Source organism: Dipodomys merriami, unplaced genomic scaffold (genome assembly GCF_024711535.1).
Source record: "Dipodomys merriami isolate MVZ:Mamm:240054 unplaced genomic scaffold, mDipMer1.0.p SCAF_114, whole genome shotgun sequence".
Classification (NCBI taxonomy): Eukaryota; Metazoa; Chordata; class Mammalia; order Rodentia; family Heteromyidae; genus Dipodomys; species Dipodomys merriami.
The window spans coordinates 1,085,629-1,106,980 of record NW_027202427.1 but is presented as its reverse complement, the minus strand read 5'-3'; the positions used below and the strand labels follow the sequence as shown (position 1 = coordinate 1,106,980).

At 43.1% G+C, this 21,352-nt stretch overlaps 1 protein-coding gene across 4 annotated transcripts in view; it reads right to left on the bottom strand.

Moving 5' to 3' along the window:
- Positions 1-21,352, bottom strand: part of LOC138822707 (ubiquitin-like modifier-activating enzyme ATG7) — a 179,198-nt gene that overhangs the window by 152,197 nt on the left and 5,649 nt on the right. Inside the window, exons 2-4 of one of the 4 annotated variants that reach the window (XM_070015571.1) lie at positions 10,068-10,237; positions 9,089-9,143; positions 4,896-5,013 (exon numbers count right to left, since the gene is read on the bottom strand). In XM_070015571.1, the coding sequence (XP_069871672.1) occupies positions 4,896-5,013; positions 9,089-9,143; positions 10,068-10,215 (321 nt within the window). In that variant the 5' untranslated portion in view covers positions 10,216-10,237. Of the gene's footprint in view, positions 1-4,895; positions 5,014-8,014; positions 8,041-9,088; positions 9,144-10,067; positions 10,268-21,352 lie in introns of those variants that run through there. The other 3 variants (XM_070015572.1, XM_070015573.1, XM_070015575.1) reach the window with 3 other exon arrangements.

Here is a 21,352-nt window from a genome sequence, read left to right as displayed (position 1 = left end):
TTGTTATTATAGCTCTGTAGTAGAGTTTGAAGTTCGGCATGGATAGCCCTCCTATATTGTCTTTATCCCCTAGAATTGTTTTGGCTATTCTAGGTCTTTTGTTGTTCCATATGAATTTTTGGACTGTTTTCTGTATTTCAGAGATGTACATCATTGGGATTTTAATAGGAATTGCGTTGAATTTGTATATTAGTTTTGGAAGTATTACCATCTTTACTATATTAAGTCGGCCTATCCAGGAGCATGGGAGGTCTTTCCATTTCCTAGTGTCTTCTGCAATTTCTTTCTTTAACTTTTTATAGTTCTCATTAAATAGTTCTTTTACATCTTTGGTTAGGTTAATTCCTAAATATTTTATTTTTCGGGAGGTTATTGTGAATGGGGTTGCTCCCTTTATTTCCCTCTCTTCCTGTACATTATCAGTATATAGGAAGGCAACTGATTTTTGTGGGTTTATTTTGTATCCTGCTATTTTGCCAAAGTGATTTATGATTTCTAAGAGTTTGGGGATGGAGTTTTTGGGATCTTGGAGGTATAGTATCATGTCGTCTGCAAAAAGGGATAGTTTAACTTCTTCTTTCCCTATGCGGATCCCTTTAATGTCTTTTTCTTGCCTTATTGCCCTGGCTAAGGGTTCTAGGACTATATTGAAGAGGAGTGGAGACAGTGGGCATCCTTGCCTTGTTCCTGATTTTAGGAGAATTGGTTGTAGCTTTTCCCCATTAAGTATAATATTGGCTATTGGTCTGTCATAAATGGCTTTTATTGTTTTTAGAAATGTTCCTTCTATTCCTATTTTCTCCAGAGCTTTTAGCATGAATGAATGTTGAATTTTGTCAAAGGCCTTTTCTGCATCTGTAGCGATAATCATGTGATTCTTGACCTTGGCTCTGTTGATATGTTGGATTACATTTATTGACTTACGTATGTTAAACCATCCCTGTGTCTCTGGGATGAAGCCTACCTGGTCATAGTGAATTATTTTTTTTATGTGTTTCTGGATTCTGTTAGCTAGAATCTTGTTAAGGATCTTTGCATCTGTGTTCATCAAGGAGATTGGCCTGTAATTCTCCTTTTTGGTTGGGTCTTTGCCTGGTTTGGGGATGAGTGTGATATTGGCTTCGTAGAATGAGTTTGGGATAGCTCCTTCCTTCTCTGTTTCTCTGAAGAGCTTGAGGAGTATGGGTATTAGTTCTTGTTTGAAGGTCTTATAGAATTCTGCTGTGAATCCATCTGGTCCTGGGCTTTTTTTTGTTGGAAGACTTTTGATAGCTTCCTGTATCTCATTATAGGATATTGGCTTATTTAATTGGTTAACTTCTTCTTTGCTCAGTTTGGGCAACTTGTATTTCTCTAAAAATGCATCCATTTCTGCCCGATTTTCTTCCTTTAGAGAGTATAGCTTTTGAAAGTAGTCTGTTAGAATTGTTTGGATATCTTGGGTACGTGTGGTGATGTTTCCCGTGGCATCCCTAATCCTATTAATATGGGTTTCCTCTCTTCTTTTTTTAATTAATCTAGCCAATGGGCCATCAATTTTGTTTATTTTTTCAAAGAACCAGCTTTTTGTTTGGTTTATTTTGGTTATGGTTTTCTGATTTTCTAATTGGTTAATCTCTGCTTTTAATTTGGTTATCTGGCTTCTTCTAGTAGCTTTAGGTCCCATTTTTTCCTGTTTTTCTAGCTGTTTTAATTGCAACATGAGATTATTTACTTGGTCTGTCTCCATTCTCTTGATGTGGGCACTGAGGGCAATAAATTTGCCCCTCAGGACTGCTTTTGCTGTGTCCCACAAGTTTCTTTGTGAGGTGTTTTCATTTTCATTGAGTTGTAGGAAATGCTTTATTTCTTCTCTGATCTCTTCTGTTATCCAGGCATTGTTAAGGAGTGTGCTGTTCAATTTCCATGTATTGGAGAAATTTCTGTGGTATGCTTTGTTATTGAGAGCTAGCTTGATTCCACTGTGGTCAGATAGGATACAGGGGATTATGTCGATCCCTTTGTATTTGCTTAAGTTCCTTGCATGAACTATGATATGGTCTATTTTGGAGAAAGTTCCGTGAGCTGCTGAGAAGAATGTGTACTGTGTTGTTTTAGGGTGAAATACTCGGTAGATGTCAGTTAATTCCGCTTGCAGTATGGCCTCTCTTAATTCGGTAGCTTCTTTGCCAATCCTCTGGTTGGTAGACCTGTCCTTTGGTGAGAGTGGTGTGTTAAAGTCTCCTAGTATTATCGTATTGGGATCTATTTTATTCTGTAAGTTTGAGAGCATTTGTTTGACATATCTGGGTGCACCAATATTTGGGGCATATAAGTTGATGATGGTTATATCCTCCTCTTGGATTGTTCCCTTTATTAATATGTAGTGTCCGTCCTTGTCTTTCTGTACTGATTTTAATGAAAAGTTTATTTTGTCAGATATCAGGATAGCTACACCTGCTTTCTTACTGGGGGCGTTTGATTGGTAGATCCTTTTCCACCCCTTCACTCTGAGTTTGTTTGTATGTTTGGCTGAGAGGTGGGTCTCCTGAAGGCAACAGATGGATGGGTCTTGTTTTCTTATCCAGTCCTCAGTTCGTTTTCTTTTAATTGGCGAATTCAGCCCATTTATATTAAGAGAAAGTATAGAGAGATGCATTGTTGTCCCTGCCATTCCGTTTTCCTAAGTTTTTCTTTTTTCCTTTCCTCCTGTGCTTGCTCAGTTAGACTTTGAGTAACGCCTGTTTGGGGCAGGCCCCAGTTCCTGGCTGCTTTCTTCAGGTTGTGTCCCCCCTCTTAGAATTCTTTGTAATGCTGGCTTAATGTTTATGTATTCATTTAGTTTTTCTTTGCTATTAAAAGTTTTCAGTTCTCCATCAAATGTGAATGCTAGCTTTGCCGGGTAGATCAGTCTGGGTTGGCAGTTATTGGCTCTCAGGGCTCGTATGGTGCTTTCCCAGGCTTTTCTTGCATTCATTGTTTGTGTGGAGAGATCTGCAGTAATTCTTATTTTTTTCCCATTGTAGTATAGCTCCTTCTTCATTTTTGCTGCATGCAGGATTGTTTCCTTATTATTCAGATCTATCATTTTTACTATAATGTGTCTAGAAGTGTTTCTCCTGGGGTCTTGCTTGTTGGGTGTTCGATAAGCTTTTGTGATGTAGTTAAGATGGTCGTTTTTGAGGTGGGGAAAATTTTCATTGATTATATTGTTAAATAGGTGGTGCATTCCCTTGCTCTGGAATTCCTCACCTTCGTCCACTCCAATTATGCGAAGGTTAAATTTTTTAGCATTATCTGCTTGCTCTTGAATATCCCTTTGGTTTAATTTGAGTAATTTTTCCATATCTGTCACTTTTTGGTCCAGTTGGTGTATTCTGTCTTCTGTATCTGACACTCGACCTTCCATTTCATTCACTCTGTTGACAGTGGCTTCTATTGTGGTTTGCATGGAGGAAATGGATCCCTTTATGGATTCAATGTTGGTTCTCAGAGTACTGATCTCACCTCTCAATGAGGTATGCATTACCTCTAATTTGGCGTTTATCTCACTTCTTACTGAGGTTTGTGCAGCTTCTATTTTTGCATGCATCTCTTGTTTGATACCCTGTATCTCTTTGGATAGTTCATCCTTGTGCTCTTTCAATTTCTGATCAATTTCTCGCTTTATTTCTTGAGTCATTGCCTCCAGCAACCCTTGGAAGTAGCTTTTGTCTTCCATTCCTGCTTTGCTCCCACTGGGGCTCTCCCCTGTGTGGCTGCTGGCTTTTGAGGTGAGCTTGCTGTCCTGGGTGGTAGTAAACCTTGTGATTTTTCTCTGTGATTTTCGCATGGAGGTTCAGGAGACTGCTCTTCAATTTTGTTTTGGTGTGTCTGTCTTTGCTTGGTTGCTGATTCTGTATTGGTAGAGAGAGTCTGTGCCTGATCTGGGTTCTGTTGGGAGCCTATTTCCAGCTGCTATTCTGACTTACTTAGGATTCTCAGCTCTCTGCTGTAGATTGCTGGCAGTTCCCGCCTTTGGAAGGGTTGAGCAGCCTAGACTGCTTGTGTTTGCTCCTACGGGTGCTCTTGTGAAGAACAGATGCTCTGGATGCACTCTCCCAAATGCTGGAGTCTGCTATGGGCTCCTGATGTGTTTTTGTTTGTTTGTTTTGGGCTGGTTGTGGGCTTGAACTCTAGGTTTGGGTGCTGTCCCTCAGCTTTTCAGCTCAAGGCTGGCACCCTACCGTTTGAGCCACAGCACCACTTCTGACCCTTTTTACATTTCTTTATACATTCACCCATTAACGAACATCTTGGTTGACTGCATATCTGGGCAGTGAGTAGCACTGCAATGATCATGGGAGGGTAGTAGCTCTGGAACACAATGATTTCATCTCTTTGTTGATGTTCTCCAATAGTGGGTTTCTGAATCCTATGCTAGTTCTATTTTTGATATTCTGAGGATCCTTCACACTGATTTCCACAATAGCTGCTCTAGTATACATTCTGGAATCAAAAACGTATAAGGCGATATTTGTTTTTAAGGCTAAAGATCTCTCAATTAAGTGGGATAAACTGTCCCTTCCCCTCCTTCTAATGGACCACCTTAATTCTTCTCACTAATGCAGACGTGAAGAAGCAAAGAAAGCAAAGACACTGCAGGTAGAAAGAAGAGGAAAGAGGAGAGAATTAAGGGAGCAAAGGAGTTATCAGTGATTTGCTCCAAGTGAGGCAGGGAAGGCAAGGGCAAGCATGGTGCCTTATAAGTCAGCTGAGGTCCATTAGATCTCTGGGGTAATAAACTAAAATTCACCAACCTCTTTGCATATCTACTATGTACTAGTGTCTACAACAGACCCATGTGTCTGATGCGTAAAAGCAACCTGCCAAGACCAGAGGAAACAGCATAGAGAGAGAACATCTAACCAGCTCACCTCATTCGCTACTTGTTCCAGAAGGCGCTTCTTATCTGCAGTCTTGAAAGCCTCTAATGTGTTGGTGTTATACAGTGTTCCAGCAGCTGGACAGCAGCGTGCAGGCGTGGGGGAACTCCTGGACCCAAGAAAAAGACAGTCAGTCCCAGAGGAGACTCTGAGCCAACGAGGACTGACAAGCCACAGGACTGCTCAACGCGGCAGGGAGACTTGTGACACATTTCTTTGGAAAAGTATGAATAGCACTGCTCAAGGACTAAAAGAAGGGGTCAGCCTCATGTTCTCCACCTGTCCCAGGAGAAGTTCATGTCCTTGTTGGGTGCCGGTGGCTCACAACTGTAATCCTAGCTGCTCAGGAGGCTGAGATCTGAGGATTGCAGTTCAAAGCCAGCCCGGGCAGGAAAGTCCGTGAGACTCTTATCTCCAGTTAACTACCAGAAAACCAGAAGTGACGCTGTGGCTCTAGTGGTAAAGCTCTCACCCTGAGCTGAAGAGGGACAGCACGCAGGCCCAGAGTTGAAGTCCCACGACCAACAACAACAAAAGAAGTTCATGTCCTAGTTTTTAATGCTTCCTGTGTTCAATCTAAGAGGGGAACATCACTGAACTACAAAGGTCTGAATTCTCAGAATGGCTTTTTTTCCCCACTTGAAAATTTAAAAAATTCATCTAGGGTGACATAACACTGGGCAGAGTGAAGCTAAAAACCAGAACCACATGATGGAAGGTATTCTGTGGCCCAGTCCTTGCTCAGAACCCCCCACCTCCAAGGCCCTGATTCATCCCTCCTCTTCCAGGAAGCCTGCTCCCATTTTCTCTGGTAATAGTTCACCCATAAAATAGAGCATATTCCAGAGCAGTTTAAAATATGACAATCATATACAGCCGGGAGCAAGTCTTCTGTTTGTTCCACAACCTGGCACAGCCCAAACATGGCTCTGCACACGGTACCTGCTGAGCAAAGCCCAGGGTCCTCTGAGTGCCAGAGATAACAACACACATTCTTTCTGTCTAGACTTCCTGTCAACCTCTGGCTCCAGCCTCAAAGCCCTCACCAATTGCAGCACCCTGGAGGCTTAGAGGGCCTCATAGAAATCAGCCAGGACAAGGACAGTGGATTCTGAATACAAATTCAGATGTGGACAAATCTCTCTTCTCTGAAGTGATTGTGTTTCTTAGATTACAGATATGAACTGAATGACACATTAGTGGAATACTACTGTTCTCCTTCTGTCTAATGATGGGAGCTTCCGGGACAAAAGCTCCACTGTCTTCCCATTTTGAGTCTATAAAAATGGGGTTAAGAGATCTAAACCCAGGATAGTATCAGGAGCCTAATGCCAAGGCATCTGCTAAGGTTCCAAATGCCAGAGGATGAGGGAGGGCTAATTTTCAATGCCCAGTCTTTCCTCAGAAGCTGAGTGTTTGTCCTAAAAGAATGCTTTTCATCCAGGTAAGATGAAGTCAAAGGCAGGCTTGAAGAGAGAAGTCATGGGGAATATTGGGTCTGGAGCAGTGAGAAGTTCTGCATTCTTCTGCATGCCCAGTGTCTACCAAGATCTCTCATCAAGACACCAAGACACAATTAGTCAATATTCCTGAAATAACGATTGCTTCTTTACTTTTCTTACACTGAGCACACCACAATCCAAGTTTCTGCCTTCTCCTGTGTGCATAGTGCAAGTCCTTGCGTTCCTAACCCTGCACATCCTGCACAGTATGGATCTGTCCTGATGAATAAGTTCATTTTTCTCTACAAACACATATAGATACACAACAATAAAAACCATGACAGTAACTCCTGTATTCTGAGCATCTCATTAAAGTTCCTCAACAAAGCTACAAAATCAGACCTTAACTCAAGAAGAAACAACAGAAGACACAGCTCACATGAGGGAAAGGAACAGGACTGATTAAGGAAGCACAGGTATTTCACCCTAGGTCATCAGGTCTGATACTTCACACCCAGAGCTATTTCACAGCACTGGAGATCATTCCCTACTCCCCACTCTGCTGCTGTCTGCAAACCAAGGGATTTTGTGGCTAAGAGGGCAGACATGTGTAGGAGACCCAGAAACCTGTCTGACGATCACAGCTGCAGGGCCAGAGATGGTCTGCAGCAGGAATTTCTGGGTTATTCATTTTGTAGTACAATCAAACTTCACTGCGTTTTCCTAATTAATGTTTCCAAGAATAAAACGACTGAAATCCTCTAACATAAATAGAATCTCAGTCTAGTATCAGGATGGAGTGGGGCCGAGATGAGCTACCCACAAAGCTCATACAAAGTCCAGATGGCCAGTGCTCCCTTTATGGCCAAGGGTCCTCCTGCCCTCCATAGACAATTTAGTGCTTATATATTTCTCCATTACCTCATAACTACTGCAAAAGCAAGGCAGTGTTGGCCAAAACAGGAGATTAGTAGGACTTAATTTGTTTTGACAATTGATCACAAGGAATTTATGATGGAGCTGGACAGCCTGGAAGGGGGAAAAGAATACCAGCACTACTCTTTAGAGATTAAAAAAAAGATCAGCACTATTCTGAATTAATATTATACTTCTTCTAAGTTTTGCAATAAAGGAACAAAATGTGTCAATATTTTGAGAAAATCTAGGGACACATTACCTGAACTATGATACAAGTTCTACTAACTGACCACTGCCATTAGGGCCTAGCCACCTGACTGCTGCCATATTCTACAGCCAGGCGGTCGTTCATAAGAACTCTACCCACAGGAGGCCCATGTCCTGGGAGTGCCAAGTACAGAAGGCAGAAGTGAATCTCACTATATCTGCAATCCTTCAGCTCTCAATCAACCCCAACACAGTATAATTCAACTCTTTCATGATAGTAAATCCACACGGACCCAAATACATTAGTCACCAAATCCAATAACCTTTACATTGAACTCTGACTCTGGTGACTTTTCTAAAAACAGTTCCTCCTCTGGCTCCTCTCTAACAATCCATATCCTAGGCCAGCTCAGCGTCCTTTTTCTCCACTGAGCAAGCCTACTCACTGCTCCTGTACTTCATCTTTCTAATGTTCTATTCTTTTCCCTCCTCCAGCCTCATGGTCTCTATCCGGATAAAGCCCTGATCAAGTCTTGCCCTCACCCTTTGTTCTGGGTCTCCGACATTTCCAGTGAACACTGGCACTCAAATTCCACACGGAGAAGCCCAGCGCATCCTTTCCTCAAGATGTGTCCCTCCTGGTCTCTGTCCCTGTAGAAGATGACATAACCCCTAGCAACCCAGACTGCACTTCAAAAATGCTTCCAGGTACATTTAAATTTTTCTCACTACTGTTTTCTAAATTTAGCGGGTCTGACCTTGAGCCAGCTATGTTACATTTTGACCTACAGGGTGCTCTGAAAAGGAAAGAAAAAAATCATAACTGACAGGTATGGAAGGAATACATTTATGAAAATGACTATGAAATTAAGTATGCAAAAAATAACTCTCCTCCAGAAACTCTCAGAGCTCCCAAGTGGATAAAAAAGTTTCTTCAAGGATGTGTGTGTGTCATATTCCTTTGTAGTCTCCAGGGTGCCTTGCACAGTGGGTCATATGCAGATGTGACCTAATCAATGTTTACTGACTGAAGCTCATGTACAGGCAGCTAAAGGAGGAATCAGAGGTGACAAGACAGGCAGGCATGGTGCTATATACCAATTCCCCAGATACTTAAGGCAGAGGTCAGATCCTGTATGAAAAATAAAATGGGCTGAGGGCATGGTCCAAGAGGTAGAGCATTTGCCTCGCTAGGGTGAGGCCTGATTCAAACTCCAATAACACACACACATACACTAATAAAATATTAAATATAACCAAATAGGAGAATATTACCTAACTCTCAATCAGAAACTGATTGAGAGTTCTGAAAAGTATTTTTTTTCCTATGGAAAAAAGGAACTGGATAGGCCTAGTTGGCAGTTGTCTCGATGGGAGACCCCAGCTCTGCTCCCCAATGCCTTGCTAGCTTCTCCCGCGGTCCCCGGGGAGCAAATGCTCACTCCTCATCCAGAGCAAGCAGGGTTCCTTATCTCCCACCCACGTTTTGGTATGAGTTATACAGGGGGGATTTCACTGAGGCATTTCCATGCATATATCAATGGATTTAAATCAATTTTCCCTCCTTCCTTCCTAAAAGTGTTCTTTACTTTAGATCCCAAATAAACCAATACTCACATGTCAAAAGCACTGAACTCCAACGTTAAGCGAGCTGGCAGCCCAGCAGAATCCCCTGGATAAAAGCACGATCACATTTTTAGTAGCAAATCAGAAAAACAGAATTCACAGCAAAAATGTCTGTGAACAGTTTTCCTCTTTTGTATTTACACCCTGTGTCCCACTCATTCCTGCTTCTCTATGTGCATAGCTGACACCTGTCTGTACAGACAATGGCAGAATGTGACAGGCTATAGCACAGGTCGTGACCTGCCTAAAGTATAAAAAAGATTCCTGGGTGTGTGTGTGTGGGGGGGGGGGGGGATTTCTAATCTCCTCCACAGTAAGCTAAGTAATCACTATTGGATTAATAACTTGATTTTAACTACTCCTTCCCTTTTCCCTGTTAGATGGGAAATGTAAAAACAATTAATCTGGGTCAAAAGTCAGGAAGGCGGGGGGGGGGGGGGGGGGGAAGAGAAGGAAGGGGAGTGGGGGTGGTAGTGGCCTCACATCGGTAATCCTGGCTCAGATCTTGGGAGCCTGAGATCTGAGGACAGTGGTTAGAAGCCAGCCTGGGTAGGAAAGTCCATGAGACTCTTATTTCCAATTAACCACAAAAAGCTGGAAGTGGAGCGATGGCTCAGGTGGCAGAGAGCCATCCTTGAGCAAAAATGCTAAGGGACAGCACCTAGGCCCCAAATTCAAACCCCAGCACCAGCACGCACACAAAAAAGTCAAGAAGGAAACAATGTCAGAAATGAGAACAAAAAACTAGTAAAGAGCTCAGGGTCCCCTGAGGGGGATACCCCTCATGGGCGTCCCCTTCTAGAGGAAAGCTGACAGCTGGTGGTGGGGCTCAGTGGTAGAGTGCTTGTCTAGCGAGGCCTGGACTTCATCTCCAGTATTGAAAAAAGAATGAATGAATGAATGAAAGCCGGTACCACAATGAAGAACAGGGGATCACAGATGATGGAGGACACAGTCTAAGGCCACCTACCATTGTAGTAATAACCCTTAATGTCCCTGGGAGCTTCGTCCAGCCGATACTCATTCAGCTTCCTCTGGGTCAGCTCATGCCAGAAGCCAACATCCAAGGCACTACTGAAGGGGGCAAACTGCAGCTTGGAGAGGCCAGGGTCCCCCATGGCTGTTACTCTGACTTGTCTGCTGCAAGAACACAAGAAAATGTAGGAAAGCCTGGAGAGGAAAGAATATTTGTAACACAGCTTAGCTCAAACAAACAACACTCAACACATAATCTAGCCTCTTGATCATTTTGAAGTATATAGCTCAGTGGCAGGAAGTACATTCTCAGTGTTGGAGACAGATCTCCAGATGCTTCCAATCTGTAAAACGAGAGCTGTCCCTTTAGACAGCGACCTGCATTCCCCTTACCCCCAGCCCGGCACCCACCATTCTGCTGTCCGTCTCTATCAAGTATGATAAGCTCAGATTCCTTATATAAGTGGAATTACACAATTAGTGGCTGTTTCACTTAAGACACAACTTTGAAATTCATCTTGGGTAATTTGCTGTGCTGTCAACATTAAGTCTCCTTATGACACAAATGAGTTTTAAATACTTACAAAAAGGCTCTTTCTGGCCTTAACTGTTTGTTTTGGCACTGGGAGTGAACACAGAGCCTTCAGTATGTCAGGCAAGCACTCAACTATGCTCCAGCCCTGGCCTACCTCCTGTGCATCTGTCTTCCTTTCTTGTCAGTCTAATGGTGCATGATGATACTCTTTTGAGACAACCATGTCTCAGAGACTGTCAGCATCCCGTGTGTTCCTAGGGAACGCTACAAGTGTAAAATCCACAGTGCAACCAGCTAAAAATACATAGATCCTGGAGGCTGGAAATCTTCATCAACAGGTCAGCACCCAGCTAAAGAAGGAAAGGCAGGGTAAATGTCTCCCCATCTCCCGTGGGGCCCCACTTCTTTTAAAGTTCATTACCTTTTAAAAGCACAGGGATTTTGTATTTTATACCACAATAGAAATTCAAATGCTGCCTTTCTCTCCTTCAATCATCCAGGGAATTTGGGCATTCCAGGGATCATGCATGCATAGACTAACTTCCTCCGGCTGCATAGACCCCCTGTGAGAAGCACCCACGGGTGGGGATCTGCAGTCCACTGGAGTCAGGCTAAGCATTATTTCATTCAGGCTATTTCTAACTGTGCCAGTAGCTTTCAATTAGCATAGCACATTCAACATCCTACTACTTCCTTTGCCAAGGGAAAAATTAAAATAAACTCTGTAACAATCATATTTGTCAGAGATGTTTATGCCTGTGCCCTCGTTATGTGTCTGTTGTGGGGAATTTTGTTTAGCCTCTCACATACTGAATACGTAAACATTGGCCTGACATCTAGCCATGGCAGGTGAGATAGCCCTGCGTCCCCACGCTGGTACCTCTCATTCACTCAATGTCAGGCAATACATACTTAGTTTTCTGTCTCAGATCAAGTTGATTTCCTTCTTCTTCTATACTTAGCTATGCAATTCTACATTGATACTGGGTTTTCCTCCACTTTCAGATAGTCGTGGAGGATAGAAAACAGAAAGAAATGTCTTACACATTTCATAAGCTGAAAAACTAATTTTATAACATCAGCTAACTCTTAAAACATTTGAATTAAAGTCTGTTATGAACTAATTACCTTCTAGAGGCTGATTTTTATATGGGCAACATTTAAAAAGAAAAATTTTCAACGCTGAGGATTAACTTTTTAAAAACTAGGTCAGACAATGGTCAGGATGAGTGCTAAAATATGTTTCCTAGGGCTGGGAAGGTGGCTCAGTAGTAGAGTGCTTGCCTTGCATGCATGAGGCCCTAGGTTCAATTCCTCAGCACCACATAGCAGAAAAGGCTGGAAGTGGTGCTGTGGCTCAAGTGGTAGAGTACTCATCTTGAATTGAAGAGCTGGGGGACAGTGCCCAGGCCCTGAGTCCAGGTCCCATGAACAACCAAAAATGTGTGTGTGTGTGTGTGTGTGTGTGTGTGTGTGTGTGTGTGTGTGTGTGTGTGTGTGTGTGTGTGTGTGTGTGTGTGTAAGAGAGAGAATGAGAGAGAGAGAAAGAGAGAGAGAGAGAGAGAAATAAAACCTTCAACTTTTAAAATGAAAATCCAACTATCAATTTTCAGGCAATTAACCATCTATATTTTCAATATTTTGTACTTATAATTTATTTCGTAATACCAACAAAGACTTCTTATATACTGTAATTTGATTTATTTAACATCATTCCTGCATAAATTTAAAAACACAAAGAACTCGGTACTGAAAAATCTCACCTTCTACATACAGAAATTCAAATATAAAAGCTAATACAGTAATCGTAACTTACCAGGCTTCTTCACCTTGTGAAAACTTTATAAACCCCTTTAGTGACTTTGAATGATCTAAAATATCTTTTTTAAATGATATACCCATCTAATTCTGTCATGTCATAACCTATTGTGGAAGACAGAAGTACCCAGCATGCCCTGCTAACTATGGGATGTGGTACATTCATTTAATCAGAATCCTGAAGAAATAACTTTAAAATGAAGATTACAAGAACAGGTTTTTTTTTAGGCTGATTCAGTTAAAAAGGATTATAATATCTTTTGGCATATTTTAAAATAACATTTTAGCTAACTAACAAATTTATATAAAAGTAGGCTTCATCAAACTTCTTCAAGGCCAGGCCATGTCTTACAAAATAGCTACATTTCCTACAAATGGAAGATACTGTATTTAGTATTCTTTATGCAACTTATAATAAAAGTCTCTAATTTGAAAAGGTACAAATGTGTCTTGACTGTGATAAAAGGCATAATTTATCAGGAATTACCCAGTATGCAGCACTTTAACAAGGTACAATGTGCTTTGATAGTAACTGCAGTCAAAGTGTTTAATCTGGTTTCTTCATGTTTGTTAGGAAAGTGTTTTGTAAAAACCTAGTAAAGTAAGGGTTGAGAAATTCAGAAAACTTCAAGAGTAAATACATGAGTCTTACTAATAAGCCTATTTCTACTAAAAGCACATGAATAAAGTGAAAAAGTTTCAGTGTTTGTTAATTGGGAGGATCTCAGTTTAAGTCTAGTCTGAACAAAAAGTTAGTGAGACCCTTTCTCAAAATTAAGCTTGGAAGCCGGGCGCCCGTGGCTCATGCCTGTAATCCTAGCTACTCAGGAGGCTGAGATCTGAGGATTGTGGTTCAAAGCCAGCGCAGGCAGAAAAGTCCGGGAGACTCTTATCTCCAATGAACCACCAGAAAACCGAAAGTGGCACTGTGGCTCAAGTGGCAGAGTGCCTGCCTTGAGCTGAAGAGCTGAGGGACAGCGCCCAGGCCCAGAGTTCAAGCCCCATGACAAAAAAAAAAAAATTAAGCTTTGTGTGATGGCACCCACCTGTAATACATGGGAGGCAAAAGAGGGGGGACTGAAGTTCTCAGAATAGCCCTCAGCCGAAAAACAAAAACTAACCAAAACATGAGACCCCACCTGAAAAATAAAGCAAATAAAGACTAGTGACATGACTCAAGGGGTAGAAGTGCCTATCTAACCAGTACAAGGCCCCGAATTCAAACCACAGTATCACCAAAGAAAAAGGGACTGGAGGTATAGAGGAGAAAAAAACTGCAGGTCCAGGCCACTGTCAAACACTGAGGACTCCTAATCTGAGATCCCAGAATAATATCTGCATACATATTAAGGTCTGAGGATCTCAATAATTAAAGGTCAACCTGTAAAACCACCACTGTCCAGGGCGGAGGACCTGACCACTGAGGCCCAAGAGCTGTAATACCCCACGCTGTGGGGCTAAGGATCCCACAACTCAAGGCCAGTACAGTATCTGTGACACTAGAGGGCGCTCCCTGCCGTCTGCTGCCACCACAAAACCACCGAAGAGCTTCTCCTACTCAACATTTCTTAACAGAATAGAGCACACTAACTCAATCTTTATGAGTGTGTGTGTGTGTGTGCGTGTGCCCGTGTGTGTCTCTATTCTGAGGCTTGAACTTGGCCTAGGCACTGTCTCTGGCTTCTTTTGCCCAAGGCTAGCACTCTACCACCTGAGTCAGCTCCATTTCTGGCTTTTTGCTAGTTACTTGGAGATAAGTCTCATAGACCTTCCTGAACAGGCTACCTTCAAAACTGCAACCCTGAGATCTCAGCCTCCTGAGTAGCTAGAAGTTCAGGCATGGGCCATTGGTCTCACTATGTAGTCCAAATTGGTCTCAACCTCCCAAATGCTGAGATTGCAAGGATTTTACTCATCTTAATCCAATCCATATGAATTTTAGGGTTATTTTTCTTGTTTTGTGAAGAATGTCACTGGTATTTTGCCATGAATTGTACTGAATCTGAAGATGGCTGCAGTGGTATGACCATTTTAACAATACTGATTCTGCTCATCCATGAACATAGAAGGCCTTTCCATCTTCTAGTGTCTGCAATTTCTTTAAGTGTTTTGTATTTTTTATTACAAAGGTCTTTCACATCCTTGGTTAGGTTTATTCCTAAGGACCTTTTTTTGAGGATATTAGGAATGGGATTATTTTCTGGATGTCTCTGAGAAAGCTCATTATAGGCATAGAAGAAAACTAATAATTTTTTGGGGGGGAGGGGGTTCGTGGGGCCTGAACTCTGGGCTTGGGCACTGTCCCTCAGCTCTTCAGCTCAAGGCTAGTGCTCTACCACTTGAGCCACAGTGCCACTTCCAGCTTTTTTCTTTTTGCTTATGTGGTGTTGAGGAATCGAACCTAGGGCCTCATGCAGGCAAGGCAAGCGCTCTACCACTGAGCCACCTTCCCAGCCCAAAAATTAATAATTTTTATATGTTGATTTTGTGTCTAGTTACTTTGCAGAATTTATCAGTTCTAAAAATCTTTCAGTGGCATCTACAGGGTTTCCTACATACAGAATCATCACCTGCATTCATGTGTGGTTTGACTTTTTCCTGTCCCATTTATATTCCTTTTTTTTTTTCTGAATGTTCTGGCTAAAATTTCAAGTATATGGAATATGAATGCGAACAGGTACCCTTTTCTCATTTCTGATTTTAGAGGAAACCTTCAGTTTTCCCCATTCAATATCGTTTTAGCTATGGATCTGTGAAACAGTCTTTATCTCAATTATTATCCTTCTACTTCTAGTTTATTCATATCAGGAGAAAATATGGAGTTTTATTAAAGTTTTATTCTGCATCTATTGAGATGATCATCTGGTTTGTATCCTTGAGAATTAACATACAGGATTGTATCATATTAAAATATGCTTCTACACAGAAAGGAAATAATGGACAGAGAAAAGAATGGGAGAAAATCTTGCCAGCTATTCATTTGAGAATAGACTAATATCCCAAATATGTTAAGAACTCAAAAAAAAACAACAAAAGAACAAGTAATCAAAGCAACAAATGTTCAAAGATACTTCTCAAAACAAGTACAAATGGCCAAAAATTATGAAAAAATGCTGAGGATCTTTAACATTGCAGGAACCACAAAACAACACTACTTTGAGATTCTATCTCATTCCAGTGAGAATGGTTATCATAAAAATAAAACAAGCTATGGGCTGGGAAGGTGGCTCAGTGGTAGAGAGCTTGCCTTGCATGCCTGAGGCCCTGGGTTCAATTCCTCAGCACCACATAAGCAAAAAGAAAAAAGCTGGAAGTGGTGCTGTGGCTCAAGTGGTAGAGCACTAGCCTTGAGCTGAAGAGCTGAGGGACAGCACCCAGGCACAGAGTTCAGCCCCCACAACCGGACCCAAAAAAACATAATAATAAAATAAAATAAAACAAGCTGGGCATTGGCGGCTCATGCCTGTAATCCTAACTACTCAGGAGGCTGAGATCTGAGGATCATGGTTCAAAGCCAGCCTGGGCAGGAAAAGTCCATGAGATTCTTATCTCCAATAAACCACCAGAAAACTGGAAGTGGTGCTGTGGCTCAAGGGGTAGAGTGCTTGCCTTGAGCTGAAGAGCAGAGGGACAGGGCCCAGGCCCAGAGTTCAACCCCATGACTGACAAAAATAAATAAAAATAAAAAACAAAACAAAAATAACAAACATTGATAAGAATATGAGGAAGGAAGAAACCCTTATACATTATTGATAGTAATATAGATTAGTTTAATTAATGTGGAAAACAGTAAGGAGCTTCCTCAAAAAACTAATAATAGAACTACCACATGCTTCAGCTGTACCACACCTGGGTATAAACTGACCAAATCAAGGTCAGAATACAGAATAGACACCTGCACACCATAATTATTATAGTAGTACTGACAATAGTCAGTACTAGGAGTACCCCAGGAGTTGTTATCTATTCAACAGATGAATGGATAAAGGAAATATGGTATATGTACACAATGGTATGTTACTCAGCCATAAAAAGGAATGAGTTGTCAACTGCTTTAAAGCAGCTTGAACTATAGTAAAGCAAGCCAGACACAAAGATAATTAAAATGGCTTGAACTAGAGTAAAGCAAGCCAGACACAAAGATAACACCACGTGGAAGCTAGAATAACAGCCTGAAAGGAGCAGAGGGACAACTAGGGACTAGGGCAGCAGGAAGACAGGGAAGGATAGAAGGTTGTAAGAAAGGTAGATATCCCGGGTGCCAGTGGCTCATGCCTGTAATCCTAGCTACTCAGGAGGCTGAGATCTGAGGATGGAGGTTCAAAGCCAGCTGAGGCAGGAAAGTCCATGAGACACTTGTTTACAATAAACCACTCAGACACTGGAAGTGGCGCTGTGGCTCAAGTGGTAGAGCGCTAGCCTTGAGCTGAAGAGCTGAGGGACAGTGCCCAGGCCCAGAGTTCAAGCCCCACGACCAACCAAAAAAAAAAGGTAGATATGATCAAAACATTGTAAGTACATGTATCACAGTGAATCTATTCATCTAAACAATTAAGTGAATTATAATTCAATTATTAGGAACAACAATAACAAGAGTTACTGGGAGGAAGAAAAACCACAGCCCAGTGAAGTCCTAGAGCAGGCAGTGGGGGAAGGAGGCGGGGAAGTGGGGAGAGGGAAGAGGGGAGAGGAGTAAGAAGAAACAGAACCAGTCAGACAAACAAGGAAGGAAATCATGGATGGTAAACCAGGACAGCCCAAAGAAACACTTCTCAAAGTGCCAGGCTGTCAGGACATCACAAGTCATCAGGAAGGGCTGGCACTGCCATGGGGCTGCGCTATCGGAAGGCTATCTGAAGGAGCTCAGGGGTGGCTCTCTAAAATGTAATTTGGTAGGAAACTGCTGAGGAGAGAACAATCTGCCAAGGCAGGGTCACCACAGGGAGGGACTGCCTATGTTCCAGCAAGTTTGGGGGGCAGGTCACTTGCTATTGCTTTCCTCATAGGCGGCTGCATCCCACAGGCTGAGTATGTTCTACACATTAACAATATGCGTTGGCACCAGAAGTCCCATTGTGAATGAATGGAAAATTCACAATGGGGGCCTAACAAACTCGGGGGAGGGGAGGGCGGGGGAACAAGCGGGAATGATAATAATTAAATTTTTCTCTATACAATTGACAAGCCTCATTGATCACAAAGGACAGCACACTGCTGTCCCCAAAATTTTCCACTGCCTTGGAGTGGTTTATAGCATGTCCTACCAGACTTGGCCTGACCAAAGGCTCTGAGGAGGGCTCCTGCCACACATTCACACAGCCTCAGACCAGCAGTCCTCTGGTGTGCTGGGCTTAAAGGCAGGCACCACATCTGGCTAATTCAAGGCGTCTTAAAAATGAGGCGCATGGGCCCCACCTACTCTTCCTGCTGGGGTGGAGGCAGTCCAGCAGTCCCAGTAACACTAGTGCTACCTTCATGTCTATCTTCGGCCCCTATCACTTTTGCAGACCTCATCTCTAAACCACATCCAATGTAAACCCCCCTCTCACAACTCTGTGCTCTTCTGCCTCAATGAGACAAGCCACTTTTCAGGACCTTTATTCTGTCCATCAGCCCCACACAGCTAATAAATAGCTAACCATTTGCATAATCTGCATGCTAACCTCCTTTCCAGCACAGTCAACACAAATAGGCAAAAAGCAAAAAAAAAAAAAAAAGTTATAGCTTTCATGACGGCAGAGCAATCATCCATTGTGGAAGAAAATCAACCCAGCAACGATGGTGGTAAAGGCCTCTGTATGAGGGAGCATCAAATGCAACATTACTCATCCACAACTTGCCTTAAAGGTCAGATGTAACCTATTTTCATTATAATTTTTGATGAACTGCTGAGCACATCAAGATGGAATTTTACCAAGGCCAGGGAATCCTAGAGACAAAGAGAAAAACTCTGTAGCACTTTAATAGGCTGGGGGAAAGTGACTCAGGACACCCACTTGGAAGGTAGGAGACCACTGTAACATCAGTTACACTTTAATAAAGCTGTGAAAGTATAAGTACCAAAAAAGATGATGGTGACTGGCAGAGAGAGAGGCAAGCTAAGAAAGGCGTCTGCATAAAAGGCACATTCTTCAAATGTTTTCTGGCCTTTGCAAAACTGAACAGAACAGTCTCTTTCACAAGAGGATATCACCAGAGGATATGGCTGGGGATTGCTGTTTACAGGCTAAGAAAACAGAGAAGTCTTTAACCATAGCAGCAATGTGATGAGAAAATTGCTAGAAACATCTACAGAGAATCATATAGAAGAAACATGTCACTGAGGAACCTGAATTCTAGGTCCCATTAGTATAGTCCTTGGTCCTTAATGGTAAGAAGGGAATCTGGGAGAACCAAGTCCTGGATACAATCATTTACTTGTAATTCTTCTAGATCCAAACATCTCTTCTTCCTGAAAAGGAAGTCCAACCTGTACAACCTTGGATGGTGCAGATCAGCCTTGGCCTCCGCTTACCTTGGAAAGCTAAGAGGATCTATCACATCTCAACCCTGAATTCAGACATATTCAAGAAATGAAACTGATGCCTACACAGTGCAAATGTGGGTCAGTGTCACTTCAAATATCTCCATCACATGCAGGAGCCCGAGTCAAACAAGGTGGTACGACATAACTTCCTGCTGAAAGGGACAGGCTTTGGATGCGAACTGACACCACAAGGAACAAGATCCCAGTGGTAGTAAAAACAATCAAGAGGAAAGGCAGGTAGTGGCTGAGTAATACAACCCTCCTGGGGCTGCGTCGCCACCCAACCCTGGTGTCAACTTCAAACCTTTAAGAAAATGAAACTGAGTCACCACTGATGACTTGATGTGTGGGGGCTCAGGAAACATCACTGAATGAATGGGTACTAAAGTGCCTGCCCAAGTGGACCTAAACTTTGGTTGGTGTTTTTGAACATTAATCCCCACAGGAAACAAGTGGCAGCACTGCCTCTCGAGAATGGGTGGGGAGGGGTCGGAGTTATTCTCACTGCATGGCTTTCTAGCCTTTTTAATTCTGCATTTTATATATGGGACAACAATACGGAAATAAGTAAAATAATTACAGAAAAAGTCCTATCCCAATGGCAAGAAGACAGAATGAGAGACAGAATACTTCCAGCCCAACTGCTTTGGTCCCAAGAAATAAATAATATCTGGGGTTACTGCAACAACCATGTCTTCTCCACCCTTCTCCACCACTGAGCAGAGGGCCTAGCATGTATTAGTGGTTCAGTGAATGTCGACACAAAGTGTCTCTTCTCCCAGTAGGGGCCAATGGATACATGATGCAGAGGAAGACAAATTTCAGCACGGTTTAAAAATTACTAATAGTTTGTCCAAACAGTTGATCAGAAAGATTGTGAGCTTCCCATCAGAAAGTACTCAGGCATGTTATTAGATTAGGGTTTGCTGAGGAATGCTGCACAAGGACCCCTGTGCCAAGCAGTCAGGCGGGACAGGGGTTGGCAAGCTTTTCCTATACAGGAAATAGCTAAGGCACTAGGTCACAGGCAGTTTCTGACATATTTTCTTCTCCCTTTTTAATAACCCTTGAAAAAAGAATGACTCAATTCATTGACTAAAAAGAGAAGCCAACAGCAGTGTCAGGCCTACAGGTGTAGCCTGCCAACCCATGGACTGGATGATCTTCTTTGTTGTTTTGGTAAGCTTTGAAGGTGCCAGTTCTGCATTCTGCAGGCTGAATATTTTACAACATAGTAGAAATTAGAAAGGATTGCTGAGATCAAAGCAGAGTGCGAGGCCAGATTCAAAGGCCACATCTACTAGTCGATGATGTGCACCTTGTAATGACAAACAGATGAGTGGATTTCTTTTTCTTTTTTTTTTTTTTTTGATGGAGTCTTGCGAGTAGCTCAGGCTGGCTTCAAAACATCATCTTCCTGCCTCAGCCTCCAAAGTGCTAGACTTAGAGATGTGCACCACCCTGTCTGACTCCCGAGACAAAAACTGGTAAATCCAGTGCACAGAAAGCACTTTCCACTCCCTCCCAGGCATCAGCATCATTAAGTCAAGATGAAGCTTACTTGAATTTATTGAGAGTCCTAACAAGCCCAAGCCGTCCTGTTGTCTGTCCGTTCCCCCCGCCCGGGCCCGCCCCGCCCCGCCCCACCCCCTGCCCCCGGCTCCCAGCTCGCGGCTCCAGCAGTTTCCCTCCTGCTTTCTCTCTCAGGGCTGCACGTGCTTCCAGCTTCAGCGCTCAGCTCCCAGCCCTGCCACCCCCAGCTCTGACTGGATGCCCAGGAAACCAGTGCTGCCTGGTGCTCCCCCTCTCAGCTGCAGCTCCCTGCACGTGAGCAGGCCCTCTCCTCCCTCACTGTTCTCACGCCTGCTTGGCTAGTGTGAAACCTCAGCCCAGAGGCACCGGCGGCCTTCCCAGAGGCCCTCCCACCCCCTCTCCTCTTCTCTCCTCCCCCAGGTTGGCAACAGGCCACCACTTCTGACTCCAAACACCTCCACATTTGGCACTTTCAACATCCCTAGTCCCCAGAAGAGGGGCTCTCAAATGTCACTCCGATGAATTCTGGAACTCTTTCTGGGTATCTTCCGCAGGAGACAGTGTCTCTGTGACTGAAATGGCCAACTCCAGTTGGGCATTATGTGTGGTAAGGAACACAGGGCAGCAAGTCACATGGCACAGAAGCTCTATAACCTATTGCCACCCGGGCTCCTGCTCTGGGAAGCAGGCACCATCAGTCAGAGAGAGAATGGCAGGTCTAGCGGGAAGGTGACGAGCTGAGCCTCTGACTGCGGACTCTGAGGACGGCACTCAGGGCAGACGAAGCCCAGGAGCCAGAGCAGGGGTGGCGGGCACATACAGCCTTGAGGCCACCGTTGAGAACAGAGTAGTGCACAGCTTGGAGAAA